Source organism: Trichoderma asperellum, chromosome 1 (assembly GCF_020647865.1).
Source record: "Trichoderma asperellum chromosome 1, complete sequence".
NCBI lineage: Eukaryota > Fungi > Ascomycota > Sordariomycetes > Hypocreales > Hypocreaceae > Trichoderma > Trichoderma asperellum.
Window position 1 is genome coordinate 1556295 of NC_089415.1, and position 23285 is coordinate 1579579.

The 23285-nt window shown below is 52.1% G+C and overlaps 7 protein-coding genes across 8 annotated transcripts; 4 read left to right on the forward strand and 3 right to left on the reverse strand.

Annotated features, from left to right (window-relative positions):
* Positions 1-992: 992 nt before the first annotated feature.
* On the reverse strand, positions 993-4005 carry TrAFT101_000479 (uncharacterized protein). The gene is made up of 3 exons (XM_024899195.2): positions 3404-4005; positions 3108-3319; positions 993-3025 (listed from the first exon to the last, which is right to left on the reverse strand). Exons 1-3 carry the CDS (start codon positions 3473-3475, stop codon positions 1942-1944), a joined length of 1368 nt encoding a protein of 455 aa, XP_024764682.2. The 5' UTR covers positions 3476-4005; the 3' UTR covers positions 993-1941.
* A 4970-nt stretch (positions 4006-8975) lies between these two features.
* TrAFT101_000480 (uncharacterized protein) lies at positions 8976-10367 on the forward strand (the record flags this gene model as incomplete). Its single annotated transcript, XM_066126038.1, has 3 exons — positions 8976-9015; positions 9414-10060; positions 10347-10367. The coding sequence occupies 3 exons, from the start codon at positions 8976-8978 to the stop codon at positions 10365-10367; spliced, it is 708 nt and encodes a 235-aa protein (XP_065982135.1).
* Positions 10368-10450: 83 nt separating this feature from the next.
* On the reverse strand, positions 10451-12278 carry TrAFT101_000481 (uncharacterized protein; the record flags this gene model as incomplete). The annotated part of the gene is made up of 2 exons (XM_066126039.1): positions 10451-10739; positions 12187-12278. 2 exons carry the CDS (start codon positions 12276-12278, stop codon positions 10451-10453), a joined length of 381 nt encoding a protein of 126 aa, XP_065982136.1.
* Positions 12279-12676: 398 nt separating this feature from the next.
* Positions 12677-12880, forward strand: TrAFT101_000482 (uncharacterized protein; the record flags this gene model as incomplete). The annotated part of the gene is made up of 1 exon (XM_066126040.1): positions 12677-12880. One exon carries the CDS (start codon positions 12677-12679, stop codon positions 12878-12880), a length of 204 nt encoding a protein of 67 aa, XP_065982137.1.
* Positions 12881-13224: 344 nt separating this feature from the next.
* Positions 13225-15528, reverse strand: TrAFT101_000483 (uncharacterized protein). Of its 2 annotated transcripts, XM_066126041.1 has the most exons (4): positions 14543-15528; positions 14228-14478; positions 13649-14157; positions 13225-13585 (listed from the first exon to the last, which is right to left on the reverse strand). In XM_066126041.1, the coding sequence occupies exons 1-3, from the start codon at positions 14820-14822 to the stop codon at positions 14107-14109; spliced, it is 582 nt and encodes a 193-aa protein (XP_065982138.1). In that variant the 5' UTR covers positions 14823-15528; the 3' UTR covers positions 13225-13585; positions 13649-14106. The 2 variants fall into 2 exon arrangements, with proteins under 2 accessions (XP_065982138.1, XP_065982139.1); XM_066126042.1 differs by having other exon boundaries at positions 13649-14478.
* A 3266-nt stretch (positions 15529-18794) lies between these two features.
* On the forward strand, positions 18795-19604 carry TrAFT101_000484 (uncharacterized protein; the record flags this gene model as incomplete). The annotated part of the gene is made up of 1 exon (XM_024904381.2): positions 18795-19604. One exon carries the CDS (start codon positions 18795-18797, stop codon positions 19602-19604), a length of 810 nt encoding a protein of 269 aa, XP_024764687.2.
* Positions 19605-22170: 2566 nt separating this feature from the next.
* Positions 22171-23280, forward strand: TrAFT101_000485 (uncharacterized protein; the record flags this gene model as incomplete). The annotated part of the gene is made up of 1 exon (XM_024899187.2): positions 22171-23280. One exon carries the CDS (start codon positions 22171-22173, stop codon positions 23278-23280), a length of 1110 nt encoding a protein of 369 aa, XP_024764688.2.
* Between the last annotated feature and the right edge of the window lie 5 nt (positions 23281-23285).

Here is a 23285-nt window from a genome sequence, read left to right on the forward strand (position 1 = left end):
TGCATTCAACCATGTATGAAAATCAAAATCAGATTCACAATGCATTAGCTGCATTGAACCGCAGAGGCATCCTCGGCCAGCAGTACCGGTACATTGGCGAATCCTTTGGAGGTCAATTCAACGCCACAGTCACAGTAGCTCGTAGCGGTTTAGCACCGGTCTCTTTAGCTGAGGTGGAGCCATCCGTCCCGTTGTTGTTGGCATAGCTGAAGCTTAAGTTAAGCTACTAAGAGAGCAGCTCGGCGTGACTCTTAAAACATCATGTCAAATAGCAGAAAGCTGGCTGAGGCTGAGCATCTCCAGGGGCATCGCTGCGCCTGCGGTAGATGCCTGTTCAAGTGTGTTGGTAGAGGCAACTCCCATACGTATACTGTACATATATGCGGGATCAACCTAGTGAGATAGTCCAGGGTGGCAACCAGACGAGTGAAAAAGAGGGACACTAGAACTGAAACCCACTCAACAGGACAAATCCCTGTATATCAAAATAGTTTTTGCTGTATATTTCTTGTCACGGAGCGCTTATTTTGACCTTCTCATACGTTATGGAAAGTGTTGCATCATCCCCTCGTGGAAAGCTTGCTTCGAGAAGCTCTTCTTTTCTCTCTCCTCTTGCTCATCGATTGAGAGAATACATTTATCTACTATCAATCACGCTGAATTCATACCACTTATACGAAGCTATCAAGAACCCCCAAAGCAAAATTCGAGATATCCTTTTTACTCATGTCTTTCAAGTATCCCCCAAAAGCTCATCAGCTGATGTCTGGCAAGGCTGAGCTGCCCGGGTTCCTCGTCACGAACACATGCATCTACCGAGCGGAAACTGTTATATGTGTCGAAAGACGATGAAACGAGTCTTGTAGATATGACTATCGAATAGTCTATGGCTGTCTGGATAGCTGTACAGGAAATCCTTGAGCATGAGCAGCCATCAAAATCCTATTGTCTACTAATCTATGGCAACTAGTTTGATGAAACATACAATGCCACGCAGCAATCAAGGCTCTTCAGGGAGATGAATCATTCGTCTTTCATATATGCCTACCTAGGAGTAGCGGCTAGGTTGAAATCTGTCAATAGACATGTTCCCAGCCATGATGGCTTCCTGAAAACGGCGTTGGCAGCGCTGAAAAGCACTCGTTGGGTCACAGCCAACCCCCAAAAAGCGCAGTTGGTGTCACCTTCACCTCCAGACCGCTGCCAGCTGCCGTCTTTGTCGCCCCGTCCTTTATAAATTCAAATACAAGACTTTCATCCCAACCAGGGAACTGCTATTCCGCCATGGTCTAGTGGTTCCAGCCATCGCCCGTATAGAGTAAGAGCAACTCGTTGGACTCCTATTCTCTCAGCGTAGGTGACAGCCAAGGATCCTGGTGCAAATCCGGGTGCGGGCATGCGGCTGTTCGACTTTCCGTCGAGCCCTTCTTTTTTTCCTTATTCTCTCTGTCTTCTCTCCCTTTTCTTTGCGTCCATGTGTGAGTAATGCCTTGAGCATGCTGTATTTTTGCTCTGCTTGATATTTACGTCTAGATCTATGTATTTGCATTATCATGACAACGGGCATCTACAATGCCTGTATCAAGTACTACTAAATCTACTCGTAGTACATGTACCTTTCTCGTACTACCGTACTGATGCACTCAGATTGCGTACCTGAGGCATCAGGCTTTCACGATCCAGGGCCTGAATGCTCTGCCTTGATGATGCAAAGTGACTCTGCCTTGCAGCTAATTGTGTATCGAGAAGCTATTTGATTGTCCTCTCCTTGCCTCTTCATTAATCATTTCTATCCATCCATCTATTTATTTGAATCTCTCGCAGCATTAATTATCTGCCCTGCCTCTCGTCCTGTCGCCACCATTACTGAATGTTGGAAAGAGAGGAGCAGAGAGAGAGAGAGAGAAGAGAATAAAGGAAAAAAGAAAAGAAAATTGGGCTTTATTGGCTCTTCTTCTCGCTTGGCTTCGCTCGAACCATACCCTTGGGTGTCTTTAACCCCACAAAGGCGACAGTGACAACCACAAGAGCGCCCATTGCACCCATGGTATACGCATATTCTCTACCAGCCCACCAGTATACGCTGGTGCAAAGAATTGGCCCCAGTCCGCGCCCCAGCTGGCCCCAGCTTCGCATAATGCCCAGCTTGACGCCGTGTTCGTGCTCGCGAGCCTCGAAGCTGCTGAGAGCGTTGAGGCCCGTTACCACTGTCGCCGACGTGACGGCAAGGCATGTCGCTGCCGCATATAAACCGCCGACGGTGGACAGGCGACCGAGCAGGACAAAGGCAACGAGACAGGCGACCGTGCCAATACGAACGGACAAGAGGGGAGAGAGCCTGCGAGTGACGCCTCCCTGGAGGATCGAGGCCACCAGACCAATATAGCCAAGGAGCCGGCCGTTCTTCCCAGAGGTGAACTGGAACAGGTCGTACGTCATAAACGACAGCGAAGTCTCCATTCCAGAGAAGAACAGGAGGAACACAAAGTGCGTGGCGTAGAGCAAGACGCGCGAGTTTGTCCGCTCCACCTCCTTGGACGGTCCCGCCTTCTCCCCACTGTTCTCGCTGGGCTGCATCTCCTGAGTCTTCTCCTTGCCGGCCAAAGATGGAAGAGTTTCCGGCAGACAAAAGTACAGGTATACCGTCTCAGTAGTAATCAGGACCAAGCTGAATCCTGCTGCCACAGCAAATGGATTTGCCCTGGTCGTCGCAATCGTGCTCAGCCACGCCCCCAGGCCGGGCCCAAAAGTAAAGGCCACCGAGAAGCACGCGCCAATGATTGCCATTGTTGACCCTCGTGTCTGTTCGTCCGATATGTCGCTGGCCATGGCGGTGGCAATCTGTACATTGCCCTCGGAAAGACCACCCACGACTCGGCTGGCTAAAAAGGTGCGGAAATCGACTGCCATGACCCAGAGGAGCACGGAGACAACATTGCCGCACATGGATGCCAAAAGAGCATAGCGGCGGCCGTAGCGATCAGAGAAACGGCCAATAATGGGAGAGGCGACGGCTTGCAGGATGCTGTAACGGCATTCTATTGTCAGTGGCCCCTCCAAACACATGCAATGAGATGTGACAATGATATGCGACCATGAGCACTCACGAGAACAGGGACCCCAGCGCTCCACCAAGAAGAACAATGTCATATCGGGAATCGATGGGTCGCGAAAAGGACGCCTTGTACGCATTCAGCCCTCCGAGCACCTGCTGAAGGAGAGTGTTCGGTTTGCCATGGAGGATCAGGTCGGGTGCTTCGCGATCTCGGTAGAACTCTAGAAGTTTCGGGAACAGGGGCAGAATGAATGTGAAGGATATCTGGTTTGCTCATACATTAGCAATCTATTTTTCAGGTATGACTGCCAGCCGTGATGCGGCCTCTTTCTCGCTGTTGCGACTTACCAGATCTAGAAGAAGAGAAACAATGATAACCCGGAGCACACGCTTCCGCGTGGCAGGGTCGACGGCTACCATTGCGTCGTTGCGGAATGGGCAGCCAACAAGTTGCGAGTCTGTACGACAACGGAGACGAGAAGCGAGGGGATAAGTGTGGACAGCAAAGCACAAGAAACAAAGAGTGCCTGCTACTGCTATTAGTAGTAGTAGTAGCAGTAGTAGTAGTAAGTGGTAGTAAGTGGTAGTGGTCGTAAGTTGTCTGCGTTGTGGACAGGAAGCTCACAACATGAGGTTATGGACCCACCACCCTGGAAAGGTCGATCCGCCAAGCGGAAACCAAAAGAGCCAGAAATAACCACGGCCAGGTTTAGCGCAGCTCTCGCGAGTTTCGTCCCGGCAGTCCAGCAAGTGCTACTCCATTCTTCCCGCGTTTCCCGTACGTGCGTGCGCAGGAGGAAGAGGCCAGAAGTCCAGTCTGGTCTCCCCACACTGAATCCGACTCTGCTGGCGAGCGTGTTGGTCGAGCGACTCGGGACCCTGGAGTGGATACGCTCTTGCGGGCAGGTCGAGACGCAACGCCGCAAAGCAGATGATTAGTTGACGGCCGCTCTAAGCTTACTGTAATACCAAGGGAAGCTTGCCGTAGAGGTGCGACCCCCTGCTCGGCAGCGTCGCAGCAGTACCTCGCGCTAAGCAAGTAACGGCAGCTTTGATCGCGCCGCTTGGTATGAATTGCTCCGGATCACTGGAATCATTGCGGTAGATAGTAGATGCTCCTCCGGCCGAGGGCCCGCCTTGGACAGGAAACTGGGGACATGGTTCCCAGCTAGGTCTACTATACCTGCCGCTTACGACAGCATATCTACTAACTTGCATCGGTAGCCATGTTAATCTATGTACTGGGAAATACGCAATGCAACGAATACGCCTCTACGAACGGCCTGTGGAGTTTGTGGGAGAGACTTTTTCCTTGTGGCGCTTTGACACATGCGGCTGATCTCAAGTGACCACATCCGACAAGCTGGCCCACCATCTTTGTGTTCCTTAGCTTGGATATACATACGACTAGTTACTAGGTAGCTGCTTTGTGCGAGGCTGTCTCTCAGACGCTCGGGAGCTCAGGCTGCGGGAGCTTGCGTCTCACCACTCATCCATTCACCCTCTACGGCTTTCCTCTGCCCCTCAGTTTTGCCAATCAATTCGAGCCCGCGACATTCTGGTGTACCCAACGCCGTGAACGGGACCCAGGCCTGCTATTGTATGCCCTCAAGATGCGGGTAGCTGCCGCCAGCAATCTCCCAGCTTCGGCCTGCAAGATCTCGCCCCGAAGAAGAGACCACAGCCAGCCCGCCGTCCACGGATGAATGAGAGGACAAAAAAACGCACAGAGGCGTGCTTATGCAATATGCCGCTCTGAATTATACAGACTTTGATCACACAGAACAGGTGATTGTCCCCCCGCCGCTCGGTATTCTTCCATCCACTGCTGTCCTATATTGGAGGCAAGGCATCTAGAACAGCAAGGAGCACAAAACTTCAGCCCCCTTCAATGGAACAGAACAATGCCAGTATGAATTCGACCGTCCTCGAGTTGGTCCTAGAGAGGCCCACCAAACGATCTCGGTCGAGCTGGCTGTAGTTACGGCCGGCGAGGATGTTTGAAATTCTACGTCCAGATAAGAAGAAAAAGTAGCTCGACAGCAAGACGCACTATGTATTACCGCAATGCCATGGCTTTTCGGACACTTTCACAGGAAGTCTGCACTGGCTCGGAGACTTTGACAGTGTATCATTTCACTCACAAGCCTCATGCAATGCCTCCGTCGCATTCTGAGACCTGCATTGATCCACACCACATTTGAGGGACGAATAGAACCCATGTCTCTCTCACTACTCTTGATAGAGTCGACATTGAATTTTCAGCTTGACATGCCCCCCGCCCCCCCGGCAAGCCATAATGGTATCATACCTGTGCTTTGTGAATACTGCCACAGAACTGAGAGTGACGTCTGCCTCTTTGATTCATTGACGAGGCTAAGGAAATGATTGCACGATTAAAGTCAACGGAGAGGACACACTGGGGCGATACAAGCAACAGCCACGAGCTCAGCGGCCGGCATATGGCAGGATATAACAACCACACCGGGGAAATCACCCTTAAAGAAACAACCTTGTCTCTTCGTCTAATTCAAAGATTTGCGAAATGTAGCAAGTACTCTTAGACTCGCGTCGTCAAGTGCTTATTGCAACCATGGCATTGGTAAACATCTCTGTTGCCTTGACCCAGGGCGGTACCTGAAATCCTCCATGGTTCCTAGCAACGGCCGTTTCGTGCGACTATCCCTAGCTAAAAAGCTCGTGTGTGGAGGGCATTCGGAGGTGGAGGCGGCATAATCCGCATTACAGTACACAAAAGCTTCAACTTACCAACATCAGGTCCTAGGCCAGATGACATGCTGGTGCCCTCGCATCCAGCAACAACTCCAGCAACCAAGCGAAGCGTTCCACTCCACGGGCCCTTGCCAGCCACCCAATATACCGTGCCGCCTGCAAACATTGTCCCACGACAACTAATAGCGGACAGCGCCACTGCGGCTACCGTGTTCGCTATGCTACTCCTAGCAATCTAAAAAGCTGCAAATAGGCCTCGGTATGCAGCCATCCTAGCTGTATTTGACCGATACAAGAATCAATTCAGCTTGGACAAAGGATTATAGCATCCGATTCAGATTGGCCACTCCTCCTCCACGCGATATGTGATGGTATCAGCACAAGGAAAAACGCCTCAAATCTTGACCGCGCTCCCCTGAAGAGCAAGTAGCTTGGAAGAGAAGCGGCCGGGGTTCGCCGGGCATAATCAAGGCACCATTGCGAGAGCTTTCGGGTACCACATGATTGCCAGTTTCCGATCTCCGAACATGGACAGCTCCCAATGGATCATATCCGGCTGTGGGAGCTTTATTTCTGTGGTTTGAACCGCGTGCTAGCTTTCAAGGCTTGATGCAGGGGTAAATTTTGACACAATAAGAAACTGTCCAGATGTTTTCTACATCATACTTGGCTGACAAGGAGGACAGCATTTTGTGGAAATTCTGCCTCAGACAAAAGCAAGAGCTCATTGCTGTGCCCCGAGAGGTACCCTCTCTTCTGCAAGGCAAAGATGGCGTACGGGCTGCCCGAAAGCTGTTCGCACGGACGCAGAGGCAACCACAAGGGCCCATGCCCGGCGGTTGATTTATTGGATAGCAGCGGGTCGCGGACAGCTTCAGCCGAGATTCGCAAACCATACAATATTAGTCCATTGCTCTGTGTGGCCAGTAATAGCAGAGCCGCCTGGTGGCTTCTTAGCTAATACCCCTGTTCGATGGCCAAAACGCCTGGCATTCACTGAGATCGGAGTCTGCTCTCAAAAATACAGGGGACTACGGAGTAGAATGTTTGCTTAATCCTTGTTTTGAAAGATAGCCAGAAGGATACTAGTGCGTACCAACGGGTATCAGATCGCAGCGGAGGATTTCTCACCCTCCGTATGCTATTATGTATCGAAACGGTAGCCAGAACCCCACAAAGCTGAGCAGGACGATAGAGATGATTGCCACTGCCGCTTCTGAATATGCCGTTGAAGCTGAAGCTATGAAGCTTGATTTTGGCTACTATCTATTACGCATGAAACAAACTGAGGCTGAGAAATGAGCAAGGGAATATGAGACATACCAACCTTCCACTAAGATAGCTCAAGGAAAGCAACCGGCGCGTGGGGTGCAGGATCGGAGTGGCGCGAGACAATACTACTAGGTACTACTACTTGCTTTGGGGTGGACAAGCCTGAGTTACATCTCTAAACCCCCACAAGCTGTATCTCTAAGCTCACATATCATAAAAGAGCGCGTTTAGAGCAGAGGCCGAAGAATTTGTGTGGCGTTCATCCACCCCCTTTGATGGAGTCTCCAGGTTCTGAACATGGGCAGCGATGTACTGGCAAAGGATACAAGCGTGGGGCATGGATTCAGAATAGGCCATCTTCCTCTTCGTGCCCGTCGGCCATGCCACAGTCACCTTCCAGGCATGTAAATGGCATTGGGGTGAAAATTCTCCTTGCCATTCAATACGTTGGCTGACATCCCAGCAAACCGGTGCGGGCCTGGGGTGGCCGCCTTACAGGCCCTACCGCTAGCGATTCATGCATCATTCATGCGAGGATAGGCACCTGTTGCTGTCCCACGAATACCCTTTCCTCGCGGAGAAGTACATCCTAGTTACAGGCATGCGAGCAGCCCCTGTTCAGGCTCGTTCTGTGCTTGAACCATCTATAGATTAACTCAACTGAATCACATGGGGAGAGAGGGACCTCGAGGAGGTGGGCAGCCCCTCCAGGGGTGGTTCGCCCCCAAGCAGGGCTTATGGCCAGTGAGAGTGCTCAATAGCCTCACCCATTCAGGTGGCTCGCATTGGATAGTCACTGCTTATAAGTTTCCTTCGAAAGCTCGCCCACGCCACCGTACTTGGTGATTTGCCCCTCTCTGAAGACTGCTTCCACCTCTAGCCTCTCAGTTGAGGTGTAGTATATGGCATGTAGATGAAGTTATCTGTTATGTCGGTCGTATTAGCCATGGTGCCTACCTTTACATGGCCTCCGTTCATTGCAGAGATGACAAGTCTGTGCTAATGATCTTGTCTCTGTCTTCTTGTAAGCCGCACTGCTAACTGGAAGCGCTGGACCTTTTCGTTCTCCACTAATCCTCTTGTCATGTATATGGCGCTTCCCATCACACCGGTCGGATGATGATGGTGGGAAGAGTGCCGCAGTCAGAAGCTTTTACCGAGCTGGGGCACGCTGCATTGCATGTTCTAGGGCAGGGGTTCCAAACCAAATGAGAGCGCGTATATCTGATGTCTTAGAGGCCATCATGCGCTGCTTGTACGACAGCGGCAGATGGATGGAAGTAAAGCAAAGATAACATTCTGCTTTCTCCTCAGCCACTGGCGTAATCTAGGTCCTCTGCGGTGGGCCTTTGCCTGGACTTTTGCGAGAGTCACCGTTGCTTTGGATTGCACTGCATAAGTCTGGTGGAGTATGTAACTGATTTCTCAGCTCAACGTGTCATGCCAGCCTCTCTGCCAGCTTTCAGATTTGTTTGCTCACTGAAACATTGTGTGTGTGGATCGATATAGTATGTAGTAGTGGTGAAGTGCTAGCCGGCTATTGTAAGTATCGATTACTGAAAATAAATCTTTTGGCAATGACGAATATGCTTGCAGCGTATTCCAGAGTATCATCAAGAGCTTTGAGTGACCTCATTGTATCTTTCACTTGACAGTAACTGGCTACTTGGCGGCACGTAGATCGCAATCTACCCTGAATAGAGTCAGATACTTCTGAATATGAGCGACATCTACGTACGATGTTCCATGGCGGTTGCATTGCTGGCCTGCCTAGACTGGGAAGGCCTTCTCACCGGTAGGGTTTAGGCGGCGGAGGCGCTGTGGTAACACAAACAGTATACGAGTTGTATGTGTATTATGGTCGCACAGCATAGGTAATATAATGAGACGGCAAGCCACCCATGGTGCACACCCCATGTCCTTGATGAACGGTGAAGTGGCCTTGGCCATACCCAGTGAGTACATCGGATGTTGACTTGCAAGTATAGCTGGAAGGGTGGAAAAGAAAAGAGGAAGAAAAAAAGAAACGAAATGAGCAGCTCCTCAAGTTGCCTGTGGTCCAGTTTTGGAACATAAATACTGGTCAACCATCTTCACACTCCACCTCCTTTCCTTCACCAGTTCACTCAAGTTCTTTTTTTCTCTTCTCCAGACTTTTGATCCATTCCTTGCAGTGCCGAAGGGGACTATCCTTCTATCTCAACAAGATCGCCTTGCTATCTCCAATAAGCCTCGCTCGCGTACCATTTCCAACAAGAAGACTTGCCTGCCGCGTCTTACCGCTTTAGCAAAAAGGAAAGAAAGGAAGAAATAATAATGAGCGCTCCAATATATTCAAACCCTGTCGTTCCAGCGGGCGTCAAGCCCGTCATCTTCGTACTCACTCTTTCTGACGAAGCAACTCAGAACAACTTCCAGAGTTCTCACGCACGACTCCTGAACGAACTTTTTGAAAGGGCGACAGTTAGGCACGCCAATACGGCTGAGAAGGCATTTGGCCTCTTCACCCAGTGTGCAGAGCCACACGCGGTGTTTATAGCCGACGGCGGCATCGCTCGCCCCAATTGCGAGATAATCAACCAGAGGCTGGCGCTTTATGCTGCTTGCGGCGGCATCGTCATCTTTGGCGGCCTGTTTGCGGCCTCCAGAGGAGATGATTTGAAGAAGGTCTTTAAGCAAACCTGGGACCTCCCGTGGGAGCCTGGCTCCTTTCACCGTACCACTTTGAGTCTGAACGAAGGAGCAATTACTTCGACCCTCAAGACTAGACTACAGGCCTCGTACAGCCAAAAGGCTCTCCATCTTTACGGGGTGCAAAAGAATGAGTCGTGGTATCTGCCCACACAGAATTCGGTTATCGAGGAGTGGGTGCCTCGTGCAGGGCCAATCACCGACTTCAGCGAATCGCCCATTATTTATGCTTGTTACGGAAGTGGCCATGTTGGGTTCATCGGCGATACTGAGGCTGAGGAGGGCACTGTGATTTGCATTCTTGCTATGGTGGGTATCTTGATCCGATAAATTGCTGGGAGCTCATGAGAGGCTGTGTGTGTGTGTGTGTGTGTGTGTGTGTGTGTGTGTGTGTTCTGTCTAGAGGAATATTGCATCTGTTTGGCGGGATAGTATGTAGATGCTTAGCATCTTTCAACATCCGGAAAGAGAATGGAAAGAAAGAAGATTTGGCCAGGAAAAAGAAGAAGAAGAAAAAGCGTGTCTGTTTGCATGGACGTCTGTATCGCCTTGCAACGTTGTTGTGCTACAGCCTCAGCGAGTGACTTGTTGATAGCAATTCAAGCAGAACCTGTGATTTCCCAATGTGACTCCCGATTGCCGATGTGAAATGTCATGTAGCATGGATATCAAGCAGTTTGTTTCTTGTCCATCGGCCCTTCAACGAGGGTTTGTCTTCTGGTGTTGAGAAATGACAAGAGCGAGACGAGAGCGCCGGTCTGTCGAAAGGCTGGCCAGAAACGTATCAGGCACACTGCCGTGTATCCCAAGGGCCGCGTTCGAGGACAGGATTTCCAACGGCCGAAGCAGGGCCAAGTCACCACGGCAGATCATTGGTGTGACAGACAGCGGCAAGCCTCCGAGTTGTGTGCGGATTCTATTCGCTGGCGCAGCGGAGCACCGCCATCTGGCAGGCAGCGTTATTGCAAAAGCGGCATGTTCACCACCCCTATTGGGAACGGGCTGCGTTAAAGGCCAGGCAGGGGGTTTGCGGCGGCCGTCGGGCTGTTGAGAACGCGAGCAGCAGAAGCAAGGATGCGGAGAGTGGCCGGGAAGCAGATGCAGAGAGCAGCATGAACAGCTGCCATGTATGTACCTGCTAAGAGGCTGCTGAGATCTGCGGTATGTGTATATCTCAGCCACGGAGTAGATTCGAGAGACAGGCCAATCACGAAGCCATCGCACAGCCGGTGGCACCTCCTGATGCGCCACAGCAGCAGCACTTGGATACACACCATGCCTCTTGTCTTGTCACTTTTTTTTTCTGCAGCAGAACCACCAGCTAAGGCGACGGGCAAATCAGCTGATGGTTGCTGGCCGAGGAGTCGTGGCCATGCGCAAAGTGACGTGGGAGGCATTTTGGACCGCAATGCAGGTACCGGGGATTGTCTGCAGAGAATGGCAGCAGGGATCAGGAGGATTGGAGTGCATTCGATCGTCGCTCGAGAAAGAAGGCAAGGTTTAAAAAAAATATAAAATATCAAAATATCAAAATATAAAAAATAAAAAATCAAAAAATCAAAAAAAAAAATACAAATTCCCCATTATTATAGTCCCAGCCCCTCCAGCCAAGGTTGTATCGCAGCTCGCCGCGCCTCGTAACTTGGGAAGGTCTAGAAGCCTAGAACTCGAAAAACGCCGGACGTGACGGCAAATATCTCGCGAGCCAAGAGGATCAGGAGGAAAGGATTGTTGATAAGGAAATGACGACATGGAGATTTCCCCTCTGTTATGCTTTGCTTTGCTTTGCTTTGCTTTGCTTTCTCTGTTGGTCTTTCCTCCAGAGGAATCGAAATCGGTAGGCGAGGGCAAGATGAGGGGCTTATAAGCGAGGGAAGGTGCAGATGAGAGGCCGACGCCTGCCTTAGTGACTTGCCCAGGATGCATTGCATGAAGATGGGCTTCTTCTTTTCCTTCTTTTACTTTTTCTTCTTCTTCTGCAGCTCCCTTTTCTTTATCCTCTTTTCTGCGTGCCAAATCACAACCCCGCCCCCACCACCTCTTCGCATGGCGATTTCCCAATGGATTTCCAATGGATACTACCGATCTGGATTGGAGGGATGGCCCGAAAACCCCACCATCAGATGCCATCTGCTCACAGCCAACAAGAGCGTTTTGGTGCCCGGGACGAACATCACGGAACGGGAAAAGTCACCTCAGCAGTGGCCCAAAGTCATGCCGCAGTTTTGCGAGCCATCACAATTGCAGCCCAAGAAGAGCAACAGAGAAAGGGGGAGGGGGGAACAGGTCTTTTACGGTATAAAAGGACGCATCATCCGCTGAGCCCAGAGCCCAGAGCCCGTCTGCCAGTCTCCTCTGATCTGCCTCCTCCTCCTCCCTCCTCCTTGCCTGTTCTCGCCCTTTTCCTCTCAGTTTTCGACGGTAGGGATCCAAACGGTGCGGCAAAGCCAGGATAGACTAGGTAAGCATCCTGTCTGTCCGTCTTCACCACCCACCAAACAGAAGTGCCGCTGCTACCTTGCCTCATGTTGCAAGACATACATACAGATACACACGCAACTGACAGCCATGCAGCAGGGGAGTAGGCACAAGATGCACGCGGATGGACACATAGCAATGGGCGTACACAGATGGGCGCACGCCAGACCAAATCTAAAGCTTCGTTCCGGCTTCTAGTGCGCGTGTCAAAGATCTAGACGTGCGCCGTCCCGCATTCCGCACTTACAGCATTGGTGCAGACAAGTCCACAACATCCACCAACATCCACACTGCCCATGCCACCGTTGCAGTAGTAGGTCCGGGCCACCGAGATGGGCAAATCCGGCCAGCCAAGCCGCAGCCAGATCCAGAAGTGATGGGTGCAAAGGGACGGATGGCCTGCGCTTGCAGCCCCCCAGTTTCTCCAGCCTCTGCCCATGTAACACCATGTGGCAGTCCATGCGCCCCCCATACCTGCCCATCTCACGGACCGATGGGCAGCAATCACCACGATCCAAGGGCCTAACCCGTCACGCACCGGTGCCCTACTGGAGGACGCCCCGATGCCGACCCGGCAGCATCAAGTCCCACTTCGCCGGCAGCCATGTTTCCCCACTCACGGCCGCTGACGACGTCCCCGTTTCCACTTAGTACAGCTCGGCTCTCTCTCTCTCCTCGTTTCTTCTCTTCTTCTCTCCCCGTTTGTGTTCCTCTACACTCTGTACGATGCACTCGATACATTGTGCACGATGCTTTTGTGTTGCCCAATGAGGGATGGGCCAACTGGAGGTTCTCAATGCTGTCTGGGACCAACCATGGCCACACCAACACCCGACACCAACACCACCAAAGCCGACTGAGCGAGGTACGTGCACAAGACAAGCCACACAGCCCTAGCCTTTTGGGTCTAATCCCACAGGTAAGACTCAAAGTTATCGTCCCCCTTCTCCTCTGCTGCTATTCGTCACATCACATCACACAAGGTTCCTGACACGAGAATATTCAACAGATAGACATTAACATTGCATGTGGCGACGGTGACGCCCGTTATTTAACAAAAAGAATTATTACCCAGATCATGGGGGGGCTCATGTGGATGAGTATATCTCTAATATCACGGCGTTGCCTTTTCGTCCGCAGGGTGAATAACGGACAGCTCCCGACCCTTTTTTTCCCAGTCTATTTTCCCTCTCTTGTCCTCAAAAAAAAAACCCCCAATTCATTATCCGAGAAACCCAAAATTATATCAACAGTCGAAAAGAGATTGCCGCAGTTGCCAAGAAGCGCCGGGTTCTTCAAGCTCGATGAGTATCGAAAGCTTGGCCCGATCGACGTATTACTATTAAAGACCGACACCTAGACAGAGACGCCGTCAGCAAATATTCAGGATCAACGCCGTACAGGGAGAGGAGTTATTACCTGACTGGTACAGCGTGTCGCGAAGTAAAACATAGGGAAAGCAATTAAAAAAGAACGTGGCCGGCCCAAGAACAAAAGCCATTATTTGGGCTTTGGTGGCTGAGGAGAGTTGGGCTTGACGATGCCAGTGGTGTCATATGGTCCACGCATTTTGATTTGTGAAGAGAAGAAGAAGAAGAGAAGAGAAGAGAAGAGAAGAAGACGGTGTTGTTGCTGGTAGCAGCGAGGCGAGAGAAAAGAAAGACTGAATAGAGACGGCCGGAAGCTCGGAAAACGGAAGGAGAGGTCAGATTATGAACGATTGCTGGATAGCACCGTTTTTGTTTTGTTGGATGAAGGAAGGGAAAAGTGGACGGAGTTGCGGGAACGGTCTGTTATTTTAAACAGTTTCCACACCGAACCGGTGAGAGCCCTTTTCCACAGCCCGCCGCCTGTTTGCAGGGATCTCGCGTGGCTTTTTAGCTGTCTGGGCTTGATTTTTGCTGTATCTGCTGGGGCGATTTTGCGGTCTATCCAAGGCGGTCAGTCTACCCCCTGAAGCACTCTGTTGGCCCCTGCAGGAATTTTCTCTCTCTTTACCCTGGTGTGAGATCGACAGGGGTGGCTGTCTCTTTTCTTTTGTTTCCCTCCTAGTGTTTGCCTTGCTTGTATCGGCGAGGATGCGGCTGGCGGAATGGGTGTGAGACTGAGAGGCTTCTCGGGGACGCTAGCAAGCGGTACGCGGGACGAGAAACGAGATAACGGAAGCCTTTCGAGAAGGGTCGAGCGAAGGTTGCAAGGTTTATCGGAAAAGGGCAAAGTCTCTGCTTTCCGAGCCGAAGAAGATGCGACTACAATATACTAATGAGAAAAGTACGGCGAGAGAGGCGTGGTTGCTTGGTGTTGAGAGCGAACCTAATGGTTTTTTAGGGTTGGCCCAACGTGCAACAACTTGGGCGTCGTCGTCGTGGGCTAAGGCGGTGGGGACCAAGGGACGGGGTCCTGTGCAAGTGCAAGGGTAGGGGATGAGCTGGAGACATAGCCATGCAGGACAGCCCATCGTCTTTCTAGAAGGCCACACGTTGGGTTGCGGAAAGATGCGTTGGGCTGGGACTGCCAGCAAAGACCATACAGACTGTGGAGCAAGGCCAAATAGCAAACTGGAGGGCAGCGGCGTTGCTTGCAAACACATCATACTGCTGCTCGGCACGGCATTCCAGAAGCGATACACTGGCTTCCGAACGACACTCTGCAGCTTCTCAAAGAAGGAATCTGACAGTTCACACGCGCATATCACACAGGCACACGCCCATAAACCCACCACATAATGGAGTGCGGTACGGGATCATGTACTCGCACACATTCGCACGCACTCGCCCACACTCTCTCTCGCTCATAGCGCGCATTGAACCCGTGGCTAGCTTCAGTTTTCCCTGCTTTGTTTGAAACCGTTTTGAGCAGCGAGATAGAGAGAGACAAGAAGAGGCGAATTGATGACGTGCACGGCCCGTGTCCCGAGAAGAGCCTCAACCCCTGTTGTCCGCTCTCCCCCGCCCCCTATTCGGTTGTTAGCCGGAGTACTATCGAGAGAGAGCGACAAGAGGCGACGTTTCATCACCTCTTGGAACCATCGCTGTGCCAGTGAGCGGGCAATGACTCTGACAGCGCGAGTGGAGGGGGGGCGTGGGCAGACTTTGAATCCTACGCTGGACGAAGTGGTCCTTTCTAGCTCAGGAACGGGCGGCCCCGAGAAATGGGGGGCGTCTCCTCAGAACGACGTTCCAGGACTTGTTCGATGCGGGTTCCCACGTTCGATTGAGCTTCGTGCAGCACAATGCTCGCCCTAACCTTACTTCGTACTCTTACTCGTACAGGTAAGTATGAAGACTGTGCTACTAGGTACCAACAAGTTCTACTCGCATGCAGCGGGCAGCAATGTTTCATCATTGCTCTGTATGGAGTAGCACTCTATACGGAGAAGAGGACCCTCCCATCCATCTTCTTTGTCTTCTCCCTCCCCCCTCCCCCTTGGCTGTCATTGTGGGCCAGTCTTTAGCTATCACCAAAAAGAAAGAAAAAATGACACTAACGATTACCGCACTGGCGCGAGTCGGGAGAAAGAACGAAAATTTCCCGAATTGAGCGCCTATTACTACGTTCTATCTGTGACAAGTGGCTGCATTTTTTTTTTTTTTTGTAGTCGCTCTTCTTTTCTTTTTTTCCCTCCTCATCTATTTTGCTAACACGGCTTCCTTTTAACGCTCAACAAGTTAAGAAGGGGCGACAGGCATTCGGTGAGTTGAGACTTGGCCACACACAGACAAGGGAGATGTAAACGGAGACAAGGGTGGGCGGTGCGAAAGGGAGCCGCCGATAAGCTAACACTAGTCGTGCTCCGTAGCTGGAGAAGACATCGCCGGCCCATCATTCTGGTGGCGAGAGGAGCGGGCCTGGACGGGGAGAAAGTCGTTGCTTACACGTTGAACAACGCACTCTTGTCTAGCAAGTGGTTCGTCTGGAATGGGGGCAGAAGCAAGACAATGACATTAAAGCGAATCTCCGGAACCCACCCTTGGATGAGCGTACGGCGTTCTGGTTCGACACTTGGCCAGAGATCTTGGCACAGACACAGGAACAGCGCAACGCAGCATGGCTGGGCAGGGCAGGGTATGGCATGGCATGGCATGGCAGATGCAAGCTGTAAAAGCATTCATGCCTAGATGGCTCCTTTTTGCCTTGTCTGTACATCGAAATGGGGCCGGGGACGACGACTCAGCTGCTGGCACGTTTTCTTGATACCACTTTTGGGTATCCTGTGGTCCTCCTGGAGAGACGCGAGATCACGAGGGAGCTTACGGAGCCTTCGTACATACACGTACATGTAAGAAAAGCCACATGGAGCGCCGCCGTCGTTCCGCTTCATGGCCTGCAGTGGGGCCGGGGTCCGATCCGCCGGGACGATGGAGTCCGTGATAGGCTCGATTCGCGTCTCAGCCGCTCAGGCAGGCTTGTTTTTCCTCTCCTTCTGGAACCTACCGTTGGGTTCTACCGTTTCTGGGCTGTGATGGGGATGGAGAGAAACTCGGCAAGCGTTGTTTGGCCTGACCACATGAGACGTGGGACAACTCATCAGGGACTGCATGATTTGCTTCGTTCTCACCGCAACCGGATGAAACTATTGGCCCCGGAGTGTGCCTCGACGTGTTGGTGTGAGCGAGTGCGCTGCGCTGTCGTGGCGCTGCATCCATCCATGTCCGTTTATCTCTTCTCTTTGGGCCAGCGATCCTTCCAGATGACGAAAAGCTTTAAGCGTTCAAGCAGAGCGGCTGATCCAGACTGGACGAGACCGTGGCTTGTTACAGGAAGCGATGGAGGTAGTGATAGAGGTGGTGTTGGTGGTGTTGGTATTATTGTCATTATGGAGGTGGACGACGACGATGCGATTGGACACTGGGCTGGATCCCAAGGACCAGGCACGCAGGCAACCGGGGCCGAAAAAGAAAACAAGCAGCAAAAAAAACAAGCAAGGCGGGTAAGGCGAGGCAGCAGGGGCAGGCAGGCAGGCAGGCAGGCAGGCAGACAGGGCAAGCAAGCATTGCATGGACAACGTCTTCTGACCGCCTTGACATGAGAGTTGACGCCATGCGCCATAAACAGCTCATGCATGGGCGATTTTTTGCTGCGGAGCCCATTCGTTGACCGCCAAAAGACAAGGCGGTGCAGATGATTAATGGAAACGGTGGAATCCGGGAGGGTAGGGAATACGTGGCAAGACTTGGGTTCAGGCTTTGCTCTATTTTTGTTCCGGGGGGACGCCGATGTGAGCGCACGTCTGTCTCTCAGTTGGTGTCGTGACGCGACATGACCTTCAGAGAGACGTCTCGGGATTTGGGGTGAAAAAAAAAAAAAAAAAAGAGGAATAAAGAGAAAAGAGAAAGAGAGACAGCCTCACTCAGCATGCATACCAAGAGCCAGCCTTGGGAGTGGACGATGCCATCATAAGGGGATCAACCAAGATAACGGGATTCTTCTCTTGGGAAGAAAAAAAAAGTATCTGATGTGACAGCACATACATACATACAGCATACATACATACATACATACGGGTTACAGCCGTGTATGCAAGGCAAGGTACCAGATGTGTGGATGAAAGTGCGATATTGAGAGGTTGGCCAAGCTACGTCAAGGTGGCATCATTTTCTGGACTTTTCTTTTTGTTGTCCTTCTCCCCAATCATGCTTCAAAGGTTAAAGGGCTATTTAGGAGGGGGAAAGCGTGAGGAGATTAGAAAACATCAAAAAGAGAGAGAGAGTCGAAGGACGGGGAGGGTTGAGGGCGGCAAACATATTCACTTCGAGAGGCGGTGTCGAGGGGAAGGCTCTTTTTCCCTTTTTTTTTTCTTTTTTTTTTTTTTTTTTTTTTTCTTCCCGTTTCCCCTAGTTTGTGTCACCGACAACTTGAGAGCAGCTCTAACCTCTGCGGAAGCAAGGGAGGGTGAGTCTGCAGGGCAGCTTGTTGGACTTTGCTCTCCTTTCGCACTGTACGTGCAACGCCATCACAGCAGACTTCACGGGACTTGCAATGATTGCTCGAGCTCCAAGAAGTCTCGCGTGCAACTGGGCACAGTGCCCCCGGCAACGAGTCGTACGGTAGGATTCGTACACCACTACCGCCCTATTGTGTCGTAGTCCAGGGCCGAAAAGCTATTGGCACTGGACTAGCGAGTGACTAATGAGGCAGGGGGGCAGAGCATGGGCGGCGGCTGAATCGAACGGATGCTAGCACGGAATAGTGCTACCTAGTTTGAAAAAAAAAAAAAGCTCCAAGCAGCGGCAGAGAGAATTCGCGGCCCGCCGAGATACATCCAAAGCCAGCGGACAAGATCGAGCCGATCGAAGCACAGCGTCATAGCCCTTGCTTGCTTGTTGCCGAACGGTCTGAAACCCACTTACTCGCTCAAGCCTCGTACTGAGAGATAGGAAGAGAGAAGAAGAAGAGCGAGAGGAGAGCAAAGGAATATACGTAACTACCACCGCCAAGGTACGACGTGCCTTTTCACGGAGAAAACAAACAAAAGTGCTCTCTACCCACCTGCCGTACCCAATATCGTACTCTTTCTTTTGTTTCCCGTAGGCTGATGTATGTGGTGTTTCTCTAAAGCAAAAGGATGCACTTTCGCCCGGTCGAACAATCGATGGATGACGAGTATCTCGGACAGGGAGGCGGAGGCGGATCTGGCGATGCGACGGCGCCAGAAGCTGGCTCTGGCTCTGGCGGCATGTATTCTTCTCTGGACGATGTTTTTGGCCCCGAATCCGAATCAGTACCGACGACTGGTAGTGGCACTGCCGCTACTGTCGTCACCTCTCTAGACAGGCCTGAAAGCCCTCTTCATCCATCTGATATGCGGCGGCTGGAGGCAGAACACGCAACTGCGGGGTACCGGGAGGGCATCTCGGCGGCAAAGGAACAGACCGTCCAGGCTGGCTTCGACGAGGGCTTCAGTCTCGGGGCTACGATTGGCCTGGCTGCAGGCCAGTTGCTCGGCATGCTGGAAGGCATCAATGACGCTCTGAAAAACAGACTGGGCGACCAAGCCAGCGGCGAGGATGGAGAAAGCACAGCAGCTGCAACGGCAACCTCCCAGTTACTGACAGAGGCGAGAGAAGAGCTGAGCGTGCCCAAGATATTCAGTCCGGACTACTGGGCCCCTGATGGAAATTGGAGTTACGACGTCGAGCCGGATGGCGACGGTGACCAAGTCCTGTTCCCTGATGTGGCAAAAGCCCACCCTTTGATAAGGAAGTGGACCACCATCGTCGACGAGCAGGTCAGGCTGTGGAAGATTGACCGGTCTATGCTCGATGGCGATGATGGCGATGCGAGGATGGAGGCAGCGGCAGACGACACAGTCACTGCTGGCACTAGCACTATCCCGCTCCCTCCGCCTGCATCGAAGCAGCCTCTAGATTGGTGAGAAGGTCAAGATAAGGCATGCGCAAAGCGCTTTTCGCCTTTACCGAGCAAAAGTTCCCAGGGCCGTCGTCCCGCCACGTCATTGTCACGCCTTGCCTCGGCCTACCTTGGCTTTTCGGTTACTCCAGCATACGGCTTCTGGCTTGCAACTTGCCCCATTTGCTTCTTTACTTCCTCACCCTGGGAGGTTACCCGATCGCTGGGGAAGAATAGATTTTTTTTTTTTGAAGAGACGACGGTAATACGTCTCAACCTTGCTGGAATGAGGCAGCCATGGTACATGCATACACACGAGAAGGAGAAAGGCAAGTCATAAATAATAATAATAATAATAATAACTATGCCATTTATGCCATGGCTGAAGAAGGGTTACCGAGATTCCGATCGTCGGGGTGGAGATTCGACCTTTATTCAGATAGGCATACAGGCATATGAGCATACAAGCATACGGGCAGACAATGAAATCCTAACCGACCTTGATTCGTCTTCTCCATTAGGATTGAAAGGAGAATTCTTCCTCCAAAAGAGAAGCTTATTGTGTACTCTATAGTGAGGATTGAAGTGACACCTCACATCAAGGTTATGCCTTGACGTGAGTTTCGGATTGTCGATGTTGCCAATCAGACGAACATTGCCGAAGTTTGAGATGATCAAAGCATTATCGCTGCTCAGCAGTGCTCTATCTACTTTGGATTTGATATCCTGCATCCAACTTCCATATTCACAAGGTTTTCTACAAAGCATAACAAATAACTATACTAATTCCCAAGTTATTTGGCACACTATTGGCATCTGTGTCCTCGTGTATAATACGAGGCCTAGTATTCAACTCTTTTCGATTCTGTCAACCTTCCCGCTCATCTTGCCTGCCCGGAAAAAATTCAAAAAACGATCAACAATGGCCGATTTGGGAAGCTCAGTGTGGGCACACTAGCAAACTAGGCATGAATTGAGCCGGCACAGACCAACCTTCGCCCACAATGGGTGGAGATGTTCGGGAGGTCCTTGGATGTCGATGCCTCTTTCGCTTCTTCTTCGCGGTCTGGCCCCTTCACCTTAAACGCCTTTGTTGTTTTCCCCGGACTAGTACGAAATATCCTCTGTTGCCATTTATAGCCTGGTCAAACAAGTGATAGCCGCCTTGCATTAGAAGCCGGCTCCGCATAGGCCAGTCGATCGAAGTGCGGAAATTAACTGGCTTCTTGGGCGTGTGGGGGCCCTACGTGTTGTTCGATTGACAGTTGCCACAGCGTTTCGTGGATGGGCGGCAGCAAGGGTCAAAAAATAAGAAGAAATAGACAGAGGAAGAGCGAAAGCCAGCAAACTCGGGACACAACGTGCTCAGATCCAAGACCGCCACGAGTACAGGGTTTTTCTGTCTCAACCTTGTGCAACAAACCAGCAGACGACACACCACGCCACGATGTGACAGCCCTGTTTACACAAGCTTAACGAGGTTCGTGCTTCCAAACCGGGCCCAGCCCACCCCGCGTGGAACCACAATTCATACTAAGAGCCCAGCGAGGAGGGGCTTCATTGACTACACAGACACAATTTGAGAAAAGACAATGCTTGGAGTAGTACGGAGATATCTTGTCTCTGCTACTTATGATGCCGTATCCAGAGAATATCAAAGTGAGAACCCGCTTACAATGTCGTTTTCGGCGTCTCTCAAACCCAGAAAAGGGGGCAGAGAAAAGCAGGGAGGAGACGCTTGACATCCGCTAGGACTCGTGCTAGAGAGTGATGTGCAGTGCTTCTCAAGCGAGGCTCTTTTTCTCCTTCCACTAGTGCAGGTACTGCATAAAGCGTCCGATCTACACGACCACGGGGCATACGTCTCTCATGGGCGTGGTTTATGCAAGGGCTTCAGTAGCCGACCGTTCTCTAATATCCCGAGTCCAAATCTTCGTCTCTCTGCTTTGAGACCCCGTGGCCGAACATTGAGGCTGGTGATGCGAATAACAACATGGGAGATGGACAAAACCAGTGTTGGCTTTGATACTGCAGGTGCTTCAACACTCTTTCAAACCGGACACAGCCTCATGTTATCACCGCCGCCATGTCATGCTCCGCTCATTCACGGTGTACTGCGTCAGGATCGGCCACTGCTGTTATTGCCGTGTATCTGATCTTCACTCGCTAGGACCTATGGAGGAGGATGCAACGCTGCTCGCTCCCTGCGGTGTTACTGCCACTGTCTCTGTTTCCAATTTCCTGATAGCCGGGCTACTCCACGCGCCTGCTCGGAATAATGGGGGCGTCGATTCGTAAGGCCAGGGGGAAGTGGCTAGCTACTGAGGACGAAAGACTGTTTGTGTACGGTGGATGAAGACAAACGAGCGGCGGAAGCGATCATGCTGACAGACCCGGACTGGGTTGGGTTGGATATTTAAGACCAGCGATTCATCTCCCAGATGTCGGATTCTATTCCTACCCTTTTCTTTCTCCAGCAAGCCTCGGTTGCAACAGTTTCTCACCCATACATTCTTTCTCAGTTTGACATTTTGGGCTCTTTTGACCCGTCCATTCACTCCAAGCCAAGTTCATTTCTATCATTATTCACAATGAAGTCTTTCATTCTCGCTGCCTCGGCTGCCACCGCCGTTGCTGGTCACAGCCTGCTTGACCTGGGCATCGATGTCCATGTTGGCGATCTCATCAACATCGGTGTTGGCCTCGACCTTCACCTGCCCGAGGGCCTTGCTCTCCCCGAAGCCGATGCGGATAAGCCCTCGTCTGGCCCTCCGGCCGGCTACGTTAACGTCTGGCACCCATCGCACAGCGGCGTCATGATTGATTCTTGCGATGACGAAACCTCCGGTGCCTGGCACTGGGTTCACCCTTGCGGCGACAACTGCAAGACCGACCAGGCTTCACAGGTCTGGACCACGAGCACCGTCAGCGTCACCTCCATCCACACCGTCATCAGCTGTGCTCCCACCGTCACCAACTGCCCCGCCAACGGCCACCACAGCACCGTCACCACGGTCGTCATCCCCGAGACCACTACCATCTGCCCGGTTGAGGCTTCCAAGACCAAGACTGCTGGCTACACGGCTGCCCCCTCCACGGCGGCCTATCCTCCCCCGGCAGCCTCCTCCCCGGCCTACTCTGCTCCTGTGCCGACCAACACCGCCGTCGTCACCCTGAGCACCCAGACTGCTCCGGCTTACAGTGCTCCGGCATCTACCGGCCCTGCTGGCGGCGTTCCCACTGGCTCTGCCGGCTACCCGGCTCCCTCCGGCTCGGCCCCCGCCTCCAGCGCTCCTCCGGCTGAGTCGTCTCCTGCTGGCACCACTGCTCCCGCTTCTGCTCCCGCTTCTGCTCCCGCTTCTGCTCCCTACTCTCCTCCTGCTGCCTCTTCCGTCCCGGCTTACCCTGTGCCTGGCAACAGCTCTGCTCCCGCCTACACCCCTCCCTCCACCTCGGTCTACACTCCTCCCGTCCAGTCTCCTCCTGCTCCTGTCTACTCTGCCCCCGCTGCTTCTCCCTCCAGCCCTGCTGGTGGCTGCACCGAGGCCTACTGTGTTCCCCCTGCTGGAACTGCTCCTGGTGCTCCTCCCCCAGCTCCTACTGGCAACACCACCGTTCCCCCGGTCAGCGGTGCTGTCAGCCGCACTGAGGGCGTCAGCGTGGCCCTGTTCGCTGGTGTCATTGCTGCTTTCTTCTTGTAAAGCTT

What these genes read in the sequence shown, in the direction of transcription:
- TrAFT101_000479 (XM_024899195.2), bottom strand. Translation starts at nt 3,475, where the DNA reads ATGGTAGCCGTCGACCCTGCCACGCGGAAGCGTGTGCTCCGGGTTATC. An exon ending in TTTCTCTTCTTCTAGATCTG is followed by an intron (nt 3,320 to 3,403) that starts GTAAGTCGCAAC and finishes TGAGCAAACCAG; the next exon opens with ATATCCTTCACATTCATTCT. An exon ending in GCGCTGGGGTCCCTGTTCTC is followed by an intron (nt 3,026 to 3,107) that starts GTGAGTGCTCAT and finishes ATGCCGTTACAG; the next exon opens with CATCCTGCAAGCCGTCGCCT.
- TrAFT101_000483 (XM_066126042.1), bottom strand. Translation starts at nt 14,822, where the DNA reads ATGATGTGTTTGCAAGCAACGCCGCTGCCCTCCAGTTTGCTATTTGGC. An exon ending in CAACCCTAAAAAACCATTAG is followed by an intron (nt 14,479 to 14,542) that starts GTTCGCTCTCAA and finishes AGTATATTGTAG; the next exon opens with TCGCATCTTCTTCGGCTCGG.